Source organism: Melospiza melodia, chromosome 5 (genome assembly GCF_035770615.1).
Source record: "Melospiza melodia melodia isolate bMelMel2 chromosome 5, bMelMel2.pri, whole genome shotgun sequence".
Lineage (NCBI taxonomy): Eukaryota > Metazoa > Chordata > Aves > Passeriformes > Passerellidae > Melospiza > Melospiza melodia.
Genome location: NC_086198.1, coordinates 70,836,254 through 70,851,525, shown reverse-complemented (window position 1 = coordinate 70,851,525; position 15,272 = coordinate 70,836,254). Strand labels below are relative to the sequence as shown.

Here is a 15,272-nt window from a genome sequence, read left to right as displayed (position 1 = left end):
CACAATTACCATATTTCTGATTGAAGAACAGAACATTGAAGACATAAAATCTTGAACTGCAGAAGTTAACATGACTTTGATTAATCACTTTAATGAAGCACAGAGAATCAGATTTTGAGAAATGGCAGGATTGACTATTTAATAATTTTAATCATTAAGGTCCAGTGTTCTTGAAGCCAAATCTCATTAATACTGTAACCCATAATTAATCCCTTTTCCCCAAACACACCTTGATAGCTACCTTTTAAAAATTCAGGAGAGGTTTTCCTTTAAAAATGGCTTTGTACTGCTTCAGAGTCTTTCACATACATGCTTACTTGAGAAATAATCTAATTTTTCTACCTGCCTGTCCTGTAGAAACAGTCAAGCCAGAGTCCAGATGCATTCTTTCAGGCTTAGATGTACTAATAGCAAGAACTGAATGATTAGATTTACTTGCAAGTCTGCTGGCAATGCACAAGCTGGAACAGAATTAATCTCGCTGTTCCTTAGCTGTATGGACCACAGTGCCAAAAATTAGTAAGAAAATCTTATTTGTGTTAGTGAATGAAAAATATCTGTTTTTCTGAGCGAGACAACACTTACACATTTTTAGCATTAACTGGCTGACTGCTCAGACTTAGTAGCCCCACACTCCATTTACAAGGACTTTTGAAGAATTACCAGCATGCACCCTTGCAGGGTGGATTAAAAACCAAAATCAAAAGACGTCCCCACAAATAATAATCAGTGTGATTCAGAGGCCATCTTCACACCCTACAAAAACGGGGATGAATAGGCCAAACTGCCTTGCCAAGGAATCAAGGATTTTCTCTGTACAAGCTAGCTGAAAGCCTGCATGTTATTTGTCTTCCATTTCTTGGTTTCTCCAGTAGGAACAGTAACATTTACCTTCATGGTCAGAATGGTTCTGTTCTAACAACTAAATGTTAGAACAATTTCTTGGTGTACATAAAGAAAATTACAAGTATGGACTGAAATACATAAATGCTGCTTTTTAATTAACATATATATAGCATTTACTGTATTGTAATAGTAAATGTTATCTATTTCTAAAATATACCAGTCAGTATGCAAAGATGTATACTTAGTGTAAAATACACTAAAGCATGTGTTCATAGGCAAGATAAAAAGTCCTTGCAAATAGTAGCAAATTATTTGCCAGTTTTGTATTACCTAAGCTTATTCACTTGTTTGTTTTTTTTTAATGTGCAACTTCAATGCAGTATAAAAATTAATATATAGTATCACATTTTACTACTGTAAAAATGCAGGTACATTTTGTGATTGCATTAAAAAGCCCCAAACACATATGTGGATATATATGAAGAACAATGAAAGAAAACTCTACAAAAGAAGAAATAGTCCAAAGATACAGTAAACATTTCTGTTGGTGAAGACTACATCTTCAGCAGCAGAAACCTGACCAAGTGCATCAATGAATGGTTCAACTGAATAAAAGAAATATAATTCCTCCTTTTTCAGCTTGGATTTGAGATTTTTGTGATTGTGAAAAGGTTAAGTTCATCTGCTACCTGCAGTTTTTTCTTACATCTTTCACTGTTCTTACCACAGTACTTCAGATGGCAGACCTCTTGTACCTACTAGTGTTGGGTTTTGGATTTGCCTTTTTAACTCTTATCAATATTATACAGCTATTCTATTAAAAAAAACCCTCAATCCTAGTCCACTTCGGGAAAAGCTATCACTTACTATAGCAATTAGTAATATTAAACATGGATGAGTGCCATGCAAATACATACAAAATATTCAAATAATATTAATGGTTACTTAATCTATTGTTAGATGATACTTTGACAGAAGTGTTTAATGAGCTTTTTGCTATACTGCTACTTTACTCCCTGTTACTTCTCACTCAAATACTGGCTCCAGAAAGGTCTTACATAGTTCTAAGTTTTTGAGTAGACAATACATCTGGGTATATAACCAGAATTTTAATCTTTTTTCCTTCTAGAAACAGCAGCAGAAAAGCAGACTTGCTGGTACACAGATGGTATCTAGTCTGCTTATCTACTCATTGTTATTAAATCTAGAACCCAAGACGGATTGCCAGCTTTTATTAAGAAGACCCATTTTTATTGCCACTTCATGAGACTCTGAGTTTCCAAAAGATAGGATGATAACTGAAATGAAAAGCTTTTCATACATTTTTAATATCTCTACAAATATTGGAATTTTTGTGCAATAAAGATGATTTTTAGTCTCATATCCTGAGACTCACAAATGACATACACTTACCTGGGCATCTGTGTTAGTGCCATGAATACCATCATCAGTACCAAATGTCCTTTTGCAGTCTTCTAGCCACTGCAAAATAAATATAAACAAGATTAATCATCTTCTGACATAGCAAACTGAAGTCTGTGCTAAAACAGCTTGAGACACTTTGTCTTGTACATTCTTGGATAACGTAAGAAATTGTGCTGTGAAATTGATTGTTTACCAATGTTGTTTGCAGTGATGATATCCACTCTGATAGATCACTTTGTAACTTTTATTTCCTGTGGCCTTCATTACCCAAGATGGAGATGGTACACTTCAGCATAATTACTAACCCATGATTGAATTGATACTGTTACAGGAAAATGTATGAGAGGGTGGAAGCAGAAATATTTCTCTCTTTACTTTCTGCACAACTTTTACACTAATGTGATTTATCAGCCTTTAAAATATAGATCTAATTCATATTAATTCTCATTCCCCTTAAGAGAATAAGCCTGTTACATTTCTTGGGACTACTTGAGAAACAGAAGGAAATGGAGCTCTCCTGTGTAAGTGCAGGTTTACAAGATGGAATGAAAAAACCCAAATTCTCCAGTGGGAGTTTAGCATCACCTCCAGTTCATACAAGCCAAGGAGATAAAGTATTCTTGCATTACACAATGCAAACCTGTAGGTTCCACTCAGGGCTGCACTTAACTTCACTTCCTATATCAGACAAAAAGTTTATTAATTTCAGTGGGCAGGCTATTTTTCTACCTTTAACCAACCATGCAAATTTCTCAAAAAATAACCTCCATGTGTACTGGCATTCCCATGAATTTCTGTGTTACTATAAAGCATTTATAGAATAAAATATTTTCTCTTTGGACAATACAACCTGATCACCCCATTGATAAATTTTTCTGTACAGTGCCAACAACTGCAAGCATGGTTATTATTGAAATGGGAATGCATCTTGTTGAGATAAGGTGTACAGTATCATCTGAAATGAAGAATAGCCTCTATACATCCAAGGAAGAATAATTTAGCATACTGCTTGTGTTCAGTATCTTGAATCTCAGAGGGAATCTTGGTGACCTTTTTCTAACCTTTGTCTGATGCAAGAAAAAGAAAAATGTGATTTCCCATCTGCTCAATTTAATAAAGGTTACTTAGTGAATTAACTAGGCCAGTGTGCTCATCAAGAGGAGAAATGGAATTCTCTGAACATCACAGTGTCAGTTTCAATTAGTGACATGGATACCAACATCCATAGCAAATCTCATTTTTCTTTTTATCAGCCAGCCTCCATCAGGAACAATGGAATAGGGTTGCACTGCAACAAAGAGCAGCAGCAATTGGGAAGCTAGTATTTATTTTCACACACCACCCTTTTAAGATCTTTTTTTAAATCTTAGAACCAGTCTGAATAAAGGGTGTGCCTAGAATGCTGTGTGTATAAACCTGCATTTTCCATTACATTTATCTGATTCAGTATCTTTGTCCCTAATACACACATGAAGTCTAAGCAGTCGTCTTGCAATAAAATAGAACAACAGCTCCAAAAAGGTGACAAAATTAATTTGTTAAGAATTTTTACAGAATATATATTCAGCATGGTAGAAAGATTTTTTTTTTTCTTTAGGAATAGTGTGAAGAATAACCTTCTTTATGTGTTTGCTTTGTGTCAATTCATGTTTTCTCCATGCATCTCCTACAAAATGTTGATGAAAGCAATAAGGCAGGGAAGTCTGGGGTTAGTCTTGGTCATAGGCACAGGTTGGTCTGCCAGATTACACCCTAAACAGAAATGCTGAGCAGCCTATACTATTGGTACCTTTCTGTCTTATCTTGGTCTATAGGGAAGTGTTTCAAGCAACTGCAGCCCAAGCCTTTTACTTTTTCAGTTTGATTCATGTGAATGCCAGCACTGAGAGTGACAAACATCATCTTTTAGGATAAAGTTTAAACAACAGTTTTTCATTAAAGAAATTCACACACAGATTCTCCCAGTGGTTGATTCTAGACGATACCAGATTAACATGCAAAAATCTGTTAATTTTTATTTACTTTATTATACAGTAACCCAACTACTTACTGGTCATTTTTCTGTGTGTTTCTATGAAAAAACCAAGGGTCTGCATAAAGTTGATTAAGGATTTTGCCTTAATACTTTCCAATTTAATAGGATACATAGCACAGCTGTGTGTAACAACAGAAATTCAGATTTTACTTGAGGAAGTCTTGTTCAATCTTTCTCTATACTCTTTTCAAGAGGACAAAGTAAGAAGACAATAAAACATATATCTAAGATGTAGCTGAGAAGATTCTTAGTTTACATTTAATATAAAATACACCTTAGGAAAAAAGGACCAACAGCTAAAGGAATACTTCTAAAATGTTTTAGAAAAGTAAAGTATTTAAGTAGTCACTACTTCCAAATTACATGCTCGACAACCACTTAAATAATGCCCTAAATTGTCTAAATTATGTACTATCAAGAGTCAGAGATGACTGGTCAAAGCTGAAAGTCTCCTCCTTCTCAGTACTCCTTTTGATTTATAAATGATTAAATAAAAATAAAACTCTGACAAAATGCTCTCAGTTGTTTCAGAACAATTCCTTTAACCCTGTGAACCTTCTTCCTGCTCCAGTCACTCACAGATCTGTGGCATAAGACAGGCTGACCATAAAAACATGTTACTGGCCTCCCTTTTTGACAGAAAAAACAATTCCTTCACTATGATATAATGACAGAGGCCATCAAATTGATGTATTTGTATTTGTTTACCTAGTAAAATAAAATACAAAGAAGTTCCTAATATCCAGCATGGGTTTATATCAATATGAAATGTGGCAGTGCAAAATTAGATAACAATACCTTTAGTGAATTAGTTGCCATCTGAAAGGGATGCAATTTTAATTTGTTATACTTTGACAAATCAACAAAACAATACCATTGGTTATTGCTGTGATAAACTAGGCTAAATGGAGAGTTGATGCAAAATTCCTTCATGTTTGGATAGTTATCATCCTATTCACACCCACACACATCAGTCCCTTTTTACCCTGTCACAAATCTTTCTGTCTGACCATGGGGCAAATCAGTTACACCCTCTGTGCCTCAGGGCTGCTCTCTAAAAGGAGGCATGAAATACATTATGCTCTCATAGCAGTGCTGATAGCATTCTGCACTGAAGATTGCCAGACATGAAATATTACATTGAGTAAAATTATCTTAGTCATTAGATGAGCACTTGTTTCTGATTAAGCCTACAAGGCAAAATGTAGCTCATTATATTCGATCAAATAAATTGTTATTACCACAGAGCAGGGCAAATAAATGCAGCAACTCCTTAACAGAAATGCTGGCCTGGATCCTGCCAAGAGTTTATCTTCATTAACAGCGGTGTGTGGCATACTTTAACATTGGTTTCAACGAAACCACATTTCTTGTGAGATCCTTTCCACAAAAAAGTGACTGTCTGGTCTATTCAACAGATGAGCTGTCAGCAATCTTTGCAAGGCAAAGGCCATAATTTCCTAATAAATTCAGCATGATCAAGAGACACGGAGCCACTTGTGCTGCAAAACATCTGCCAAAGCTCTGCCAAAGCATCATGGCTTGAATTCTGGTTCTATTTTGTATTACTCAAACTTGCCTGTACAGCCATTGTCAGAGGCTGCTGAGATCAGTAAAATTCAGTGTGTTCAATCTTCCTAGGAATCATCATCTCTACAACAAAAACCCCATATATTCCCCCTTTCCCTCTATTTGCAAAACTCATTGTAGATCCATGTTTTATTTTGGCCCTTGAAATACAAATTTACTTGTGTCAGTTTTCTGAAGTTAGTGTCTTACTTTCTGGAATTCACACATAGGTTCACAAAACCAAACATACAGACCCTTGCTACAGAAAGTTTCTAAATTTTTTCTAAACTGCATTTCTTTGGAAAAAGGATATAACCACTAACATATACCTTGAAAATTAAACTGCATTATTCTAAGCAACACAGAAACATCATCCTCATTGAGATCCAGTTGTAAGATGAGCCCTAAATTTGTCTCTGTGTGACACAGCTGTAAAACACTCATTACCTGTTAGTGGAGATTCAGTCACCAAAAAGAAGTATAAAGAATTATTCAGCTAAACAAGTCAGTATCTCTATTAGAATAAATGCATTGCTTTCTTGATTCCTTTTAATGTATTGACCTGATCCTTGAATATTATGGGTGTTAATGCACTTGGCATTCCAGAAAGATAGTTATCTGTAAATGTCTTAATCTGGAGGTGAATCCCTAGTCTAATAAAATAAGTAGAACATAAATTTTAAAATAACATTATTTATTGATATTCATGTTAGAAATACTTGAATATTTTTAAATTAGGAAGGTGCTTTTCCCACTGTTAGTGGATTTGTGCAGTGTTATAATTAAAAATCAATTTCAGAAATACATGCAACAAAAATGAATTACACTTACTAAAAACCCCTCAGGTTCCAATTATAGTAATAAGAAAAGGAAACAGGATTTTATTTCAGAAGTCTTTTCCCACAGTTTACCTTTAGATGCCTTTGACGAGAGATAAGGACGTGCAACATTTTTTGATAAGTAGGTTCTAATACTGTTGTCCTGAGATATAAGAGACTCACCTGTTCTGCTGCCTCTCTTTTGACATTATAGGTATCCAAGTGTTCTTGGAGCTCTAGAACACTGAATTTCAATGTTTCTAGCAGGCCACAAGACAATAGCTGGAAGATAAAAGCAATCAAACTCTGTAGTCATGTAACATCTGACTATAACCCATACTGTCTAATATCTAAATTACATTATACAGAATCCCACATTCACATTTGGAAAAACAAATGAGAATTAGCTGGCCATGTCATTTGTGACAAGCAAATGAATTAACACATGCAGCTCTACCATTTAAATCAGTGAACAACAGTTTTAATTCCAAAATAAGAAGAGTAGTACCTAGTTAACATGTGAAAGAGAGATTTCAAAGCAATTTTAAGGTCTTTCATAATGAAGAATATTTGATACACACATACAACTAGTGTAAATAAAACAGCTTGTAGAAGGAAGGAAAGGTATTGCTGCTGGATTGCTCCTGCAGCAAACTAAAGAGTATCCACTGAGGGTTACTTGCTCTTCTCAATATACAAAATATACTACCAGAAAAGCTTCTGCATTCTGACAGGACTTGGTCAAAGCAGGAACCACTGGATATTTGATTATTACTACTATCTACTATTAATAACTGCCTCTTTTAGTATGGTATCAGTTTTTTTCCCTCAGGAAAGCTGCTACCTCAGCTTTCTTACACACCATTTCTCCCTGTAGTTTTATTTTCACTTAGGTTTTTTTATTAGTCGTTCTTCTGACACTTCCTGTAATAAACATCTCTAACATGACGTTTCCTCCCTCACACTGGTCAGTCCTTGCACACAATAACAGCTCTGTACTTTATCAGTGAGAATTGATCTGACAAACAGGTTCATTTAATTTTCATTATTTGGAAAGGAAAGATTTATTTATACAGTATTTGTCAATGTAACAACACTAACGTGTGTATGTCCATGTACACATGTAAGTATTTGTCTGCTATATTAATTTATATCCTTTTTATATTTGTGCTTATATAGACTTGGTTTTTTATTTTAAAATACACATGGTGTTTTAGTTAGACACTAGTGTAGCTTTTTTTAAGGCTTCTTATCTTAAAGAAATTTCTTTTTTTGCAAATTTCTACCGCTTTTAAAGTGACATAAGTAAAACCAAAAAACATTACAGATGGTTCCCTTGAAATGCAATATCTGTATCATGCTTTTTTCATTCTCATATTCTTAAGTGAGAGCTTAAGAAAGAGTTGCCCCTTAGTAGCAAGGGAAAAAAAGCAGGACATTAGAAATGTCTCACACAGGGCATTAAGGCCAAAGATCCATGTACCTCAGCCCTGCAGCTGACAATGTCTAATGGCAGTTGTTTAAAGAAGGGCAAACGTGGTGATCCACCTGCCCCAGAGTGCTTTCAAAGCCTCTGTCAATGTGTTGTTCTGTATATTTAAAGGATCTGTCCAGGGCTACTTCTTCCATGAATTTCTTTAGTGGCTTTTTGAAAACAAGAACAGATACGATAAAAAGTGACAGCATTTCACAGTTTATGTATCACATGAAGGACCTTGGTTCTGTATGTTTTGTAAGTTACTGCTAGCTCAATTTGATCACCCTTAACATCAATTAAGACAAAAGAAAATATTTTCTATCTTGTATCCATGATAAGACATTGATTGACAGATTTCTCTTCTAAAGGGCTAAAAATCCTAGCCTACATACTCATATCTTACATGTACTTATTTCATCATCCTTGTGTTGTGATCTTTATATTTTCCAGCACTACTACCTTTGCTCTGAGAGCAAGGGACCAAAACTGCCCCCACAATTCAGGATGTAGGTATACTGGGAATATGTACATTAACTCAGTGATATTTCCTGTTTTGCTGTCTCCTTTCTTGATAAATCTAGCACAGGGGTTTTTCTGCCTGCTGCTAAACACTGAGCTGACTTCTTGGATTAGTATCTATTATAATCAGGGTTTCAACTTGCATGACAACAAATAATTCAAAGTCTTCTCATTGTATATTTGCAATGAGAATTCCCATGCATCACTGAATATATACATAAAACAATATAACAGAAAAATGCAAAGTTGCTGCTAGATAAATAATCTTCCTTTTTCTTACTTGTGCAGAGAACATAGAATAAATATGAACAATCAGGGAAGGTAAAGAGTAGTAAGGGATTTAAAGTGATATCTACTATCACTAAGTTTCCTTACTGTTACAGCTGGAACCTATTTTTTAAGAAAATGCATTTCTCACTGGTGGTTTCCAGTGTTTATGATACACAGTGGCCACTTAAGATTTTAATTCCCTTCTGATTTCAAAGAGTTTCTTTTTTCCATATATTAAAACATTATTTTGTATGTTACATGAAAGGTTTAAGCAGACAGATATTCCAACATGCAGATTTGAGATTCTTACCGTTTCTGCATCCACAAAGACTGTTGGACATTCTGAACATAACATCATCACTTCCAGAGAACTTTTAAACTTTGTTCCAATGCGCTGTAGACTTTCACCAAGAAAGCTGACTGAATCATTTGTAATAGATACAAACTTTCTTTGAATGGTCTAAAAGTCAAATCAGAAAAACATTTATCTTACATTGTGTTTTACTACTCTTCTGGCTTTTTAGGTAAGAATTTCAAAGCAAATTTCTATCCTGACAAGTTTCTATCACATTATGTTTTTTCATTAAATGAAAAACTAATATGCAATTTTCTCTGAATAGTTATGTAGAATCAACTCTGGAAAATGCAATAAGTCAATAAAACCAGCCAGTATCTGTAGAAACAAGTACTCCTTTCCTACCTAGGCCTCTAGCCATACATAGATGGCTATTTGCCTTTACACAGTACAGATAGTTCAATTTATTTTCAAGTGTTTGTGTTGCAGAAAATTACAGAGTTTTATGAGTCAGTATGCAACCTGTGTAGCACAATCTGTGTCCAAAACTGCCACCTGCAGGATTTCTACCTTCTTCAAAAATCAGTCCTGAGTTTATCATGTTTGATTATGCAGAGTGTCATCTTAGCCTAATGGAACACTGCAATCTGCTATGTACTATTTCATTAATCCTGGAAGTTACATGTAGAAAAGAACTATATAAAGATTATACAGGCAGCTGCAAAGTTAAACACAGGAAGAAGGAGCCAAAAGGTAAAATGGAAAGATCCAGTCAAACAAGGCCTCCCAAGATTCACTTGATCATGTTAACCCTCCTCTGTACCCAGTAACAACTCCTCAGGAACATTTTTTGCCCATGCTTGAACATTGGTTTGCTATTGTGCAGAGCAGCTGACTTTCCAGCTGTTAAGTTTCATCCTTCTTCCTCAGCTCCCTTGTTAATGAGCACAAGAGAATATGAGCTCTCATTTTACCACTTTCAGGAAATGAATGAATGTGTGAAAACCAACTACAGCTAAGCTTTGGTATAATACAGGCAAACCAAATCACTGATGTCTAGACAAAGCAAGAGACAAAAATCTACAACCTGTAACAGAAATTTCATGGCACTGTAGCCATGAAAACAGTTTACCATAAAATGGAAAACGGGTATAGATGTGAAAACAAATTACTCCATGGGAAAGGCAGAGCATGAATTCTTCCCATTTAAGTTACTGCCCATACATGGGATAAAATGTGCTAGTGTGCATCTTTCACTGAGGAATTTATTATGATATGCCAAACAGCAAGCAAAATTAATATCAGAGATACAAGAAAGGGCTGGAGCCATAAAATCTTGTTCTGAATATTACCGTAGCTCATTTGGCACATTGCCTGTATGTAAAATGAATTAATTATACTTATTCTACCCCACAGGATTTTGGAAAGAAGCATTACTTTTAAAATGTGAAATCTCATCCCCTACATACAGGGAGAAGGGAGCCAGAAAAATTAAGCCATGGATATTTTGTGTTGGATAGCAGATCTATGAGGTAAATATAGTTCAAAAGAGGCATTTGAAATATACAGCTCCAGTAGATCTCCTGGTGTTTCAATTACTTCTCTGCAGAAAGAAACCTTTTTCTCTCAAGACAGATGCAAGATAAATTCATTAATGTTTGTCATGCTGTGACCCCATAATAATGCCTCCCACAAAAAAAAAACCCCAGAACACAAAATCAAAAACAAACAAACAAACAAACAAAAAACCCAACCAAAAAAAAAAAAAAACCCAAAAACGGGAGAAAGACATTAATTCTGTAATCATCACAGAACCCAGGTAATGTTCAGAAAACAAATGAAGGGACACAGCCTGGACTAAGAGCTTGCAAGAAACACTGAACTGATTTTTTTGAGTTTTTCTCAATTTTTGTTTATTTTCTGAGCAGGTTCACTCCTAGGCAATGAATACAGGAGATATCCTATGGAAAAATAGGGTATGACAGTGTAACATTACTTCAGCAGTGTTCTTCTGGTCTGCTTTTAATTTGCTTTCTAAAGCTTCTTGCTACCATAATCCTGTGGCTTTTGCAGTTTCAAGGGGAAGAACAGTTTTAGAACTAGGGGGAAAGGATTTCAGATGAGCAATCATACACAGAGAATTCACTGACCTGAAACAATCTTGAGAAGACATGAAATGTATAGACAGCACAGGATCCATCTGTGTCAGACAGCATCTGATTGACGTGGCAGCGCCAGGCCTGCTCTTCGTCATCGTAGGCCACGGGCTGGAAAGCTGCCAATATGGCAGAAAGAAAGGGGGAAGGAGGAGGGGAGGTCTGCACTTCTGGGAAACCATCCTGTTCTTCTTCATCTTGGCTGCAAACAATAAATAACAGAAATTACCTCCTCAGCAAACTTTTTAGGAAGGAAACACCTTCATTTTGGCAAGAAAAAAAAAAGAATTTTGGATTCAGAATAGCATTTTGTAAAATAAATAACAGATCAACTAAGGTAACTACGAGACAGGAAAAGAGTATACAATAAAAAACTTTTGCTACTGCAATATATTAAAAATTGCTTATACTCTCCAAAACTTACTACCACATGTCAGTTCTACACAGAACTAGAGACAAAGAGCTATCTGGAGGTTATATACAGGTATATACAGCACTATATATATGGACACCACTTAGAAACAGGCATCTTCGTCTTGCCCCCAATAACTGAAGTAACATCCCATTCTTCAAATTTTTATTGATCTGAACAGATGGTCCACCAATATCTGCAATAAGTTTTAGCCTTCCTTAAGAGAAGCACAAGAGCTCATTTAGCAATGTAATAGTGCTTTGTAACTGTCTTAAGTATCAGAAGCAAATGGAGATAGATCAAAACACTCATTTTTATGGGCAGTTTAACAGGCCTTTGTTCACAGAACAGTCTGCTGTCACACTTTCCATTAGGCACCAAACATCCAATAAAAATATCAAACTATAAATTAATCAATGCTACTACTTCCAATCATTAAAATAATGATTAAGCTAAAATATTCTGTATTACAAGGGATGATACATTTTGACATTTCTTCTTGTATAACTGTATGTAGGCAGCACAAATATGTGTAGGAGGATTGCAAATACACAGATAGTTTATTAAAATTATCTTTTAAATTACCTACAGTTTTTCTCTATGGCAACTGCCTCATCCACAACAGCACTAAGTACATCTTAAACAAGACTTAAACATGTCTTAAACAAGAAGTATGGGTGCTGATTTTAAATACCTTCCTTTTAGTAGCACAAAGCTCAAAAGCTAAGACAAATCCCTTATGATTATCATCTGTAAGCAAAGCTTCAAAAAATATTTTCAGGTATTTCCTAACTAGTGTACCAATGCTATCACCTGTGTCACTCTTTAGACTAGAGCTATGGGGTTTTTCATTTGCTTGCTTAGTGCAAATAAAATAAAACCTTAAGGGATTGTTCAGTTGCAAATGAGGAACTAAACTGCTCTTAACTGGTACCAGCCTTGAATTCTCACAAAGCACATGCGGTAGGTCAAGTATGGGATCACAAGAAACAAGTTTCTGTCTTTCCCAGTAAAACCTCAACCAACTTCTTTTGTGTCTCCTGTTGTCCTCTTTTCTGAAAAAGCCTCCTGTAGAGATCTCTCTGGAAGATGTCAAGTCTGTGTTCCTACATACCAAGTTTCTCTATTATTCAATCTAAACTTCTGAACAATTTTAAATATTAACAAGCCTATGATCAATTTGGATTTTGTTTGTTTTGGTTTGTGGGTTTTATTTGTTTGTTTGGGGTTTCTTATTCCTTTTCCTTCCTTCTTAGACCATTACTTCCAGGGGATTTAAGAGTTTCACTTTAACTGTGATTCAACCAGCTAGGACTAACTTTAACTTTTCCTCTCAATAGTTATTTTTGCTCTCCTTATTAAATCAAAAAAGATGTTATTTTACTTTAAAATATCTTAGATATATACAGGAGATTTATGAACCTTAATAATAAAATGACCCTTGAGCAAATTCAAAGACAAACTGATCTGACTGCTACAGAAGCTTTGATTAAAAAAAAACCAACTTTTTCTCCTGGTTTTTTTCATGTCTTTGGGTACTGCTGTAAGTCAGAGCAGTTCAAGAGCCTTTCTCTGTTAAACTGTCTGCAGCTAATTTTTCACATTTCTGTCCTACTGATGGTGAAGAAAAGTGCTAATTTCTTTTATTCGAGAATTCTCATATTTTCCTGCGCAACTGTTTTCCTTGTACCAGAAACAATTGCTGAAAAAAATACTGAGTTTAGGTGCTATAACAGGCAATACTGATCAACCATTTCAGATATGCAAACCATCATTTTATATTTTTGTATTTTGGGATTAATGGAAATCTCCATACCATAGAAAAGCCTGTTTGATAATGCACTGATAACATGTAATTTGTGTTACTTATAACCAGTATTAATCTTACCTAGACAAACCAGAGAAGTCAGCTTCTTCTTCTTCACATCTCTCATCTAGCTCTTTCAAAGCAAGAGTGACATCCTCTTCACAGACAGATTCAGAATAGCTTTCAGGAGCTGCTGCCTCTACCAGTTCTGGGGTCTCTTCCAGCTCCAGAGACTCGTGACAGACCAGACATTCTTGCTGCTCATGCAGTAGGTACGAGCCAGTGTCTTCACTAGCAGTGCTAATCTGTTCATCCCTCACTGCTGAACTGCCTTCCTGTCAATCACACATCCTTTCATTAGTGTTACTGTCAGGGCCTGTGTATTCTTAGCAGTTTTTATTATGGTAAACTAACAGTTATGAAAGATTATTTACAAATATTTACTTTAACTATTCAGGTCTTTGGCTTGTACACACAGTTTTAGTGGGGCAAAGACAGGCAGCCTATTTGTAATGTTTATAACTTCTGATAAACATTAATATCCTAGAATGTGACTTATGTAGAGCAAATACAATTTCTCAAATACATTTAATTAAGTCTGTTAGAGAATACTGATAGAAAAATATGCAAACAGCCTCAAACTTAGTGAGATCAAACAAACCCAAGACTTTCATGTTTTACTTTTCTAGGTAAGCATCAAAATGACTGCCTCATGCTTGCCTCTGGAGTCTGGAGCAGAAAGTACCAGAACACTTTTTCTCCTTTCCACTCTCCATTTTAATAAATTTCTAAAGCATAACTAATAAGCAACAGTGTAATAGATAAACAGGAGAAAAGGGACATTCCACTGTTTTTATTATTTTGCCATTTCTACTAATATGGGCATCTTTTAAGGGTTTTACCCTGAATCTCTAAATGCAGGCTTTCATTAACAGGCAATTACAGAGAGAGGATAATTAAATTCATGTAGGTAATATTGAAACAACCCTTTCTCTCCTCCTCCATTAGCATTATTATATTCATTAAATCACTATATTGAACAGATGAATTAAGATTCAGTTAATTTATGATGAATTAATTTGAAACCTTTATATTGGATTTCTCTGTGGAATAAAAATAACACTTGCTATTTCCTAAAGACACAAATTACCACATATTTTCATTCTTAGTATGCTGGTCTTTCTCTACTGGCATATCCAAAACTGGTCAAGGAACCTCTGGACAGCCTCTAAGCATACACATCATTTCATGGTTTTCAGCATTTGAGACAGATCCTCTTAGACATTAAATAACTATATACATATTAGAAAGGAAAATTCAGCTTTAAACATAATTTTCTTTCACAGTGATCCTTACCAAATCTCACTTTTACTATGGTACTCCTCAATGTGACACTGCTGACATTTGACACAGCTAGTGACTTCACTTATGCCTCTTTTGTTAAAGTAAAATCTGGAATTTTTTTTCACAGAAGAGTCATTTTGTCCTACCAAGCAGCTGAGGCACATGGGAATGCAGGACACTTCTACAAAACCTCAACAAAATACTTTGGGTTGAACCAATGGTCCATTTCTGTTACAGGTGCTAACACAGGATACAGAATTGCACTGATCATGACTGGTAAATATACACATGAGAGATGC

The 15,272-nt window shown here is 35.2% G+C and overlaps 1 protein-coding gene across 11 annotated transcripts in view; it reads right to left on the bottom strand.

Annotated features, from left to right (window-relative positions):
• The window catches only part of FRYL (FRY like transcription coactivator), a 162,803-nt gene that overhangs the window by 6,212 nt on the left and 141,319 nt on the right, over positions 1-15,272 (bottom strand). For 10 of the 11 annotated variants that reach the window (XM_063157314.1, XM_063157313.1, XM_063157315.1 and 7 more), the window contains 5 exons: positions 13,711-13,964; positions 11,405-11,612; positions 9,270-9,419; positions 6,877-6,975; positions 2,260-2,328 (listed from right to left, as the gene is read on the bottom strand). In XM_063157314.1, coding sequence (XP_063013384.1) covers positions 2,260-2,328; positions 6,877-6,975; positions 9,270-9,419; positions 11,405-11,612; positions 13,711-13,964 — 780 coding nt within the window. Of the gene's footprint in view, positions 1-2,259; positions 2,329-6,876; positions 6,976-9,269; positions 9,420-11,404; positions 11,613-13,710; positions 13,965-15,272 lie in introns of those variants that run through there. The other variant, XM_063157316.1, reaches the window with a different exon arrangement.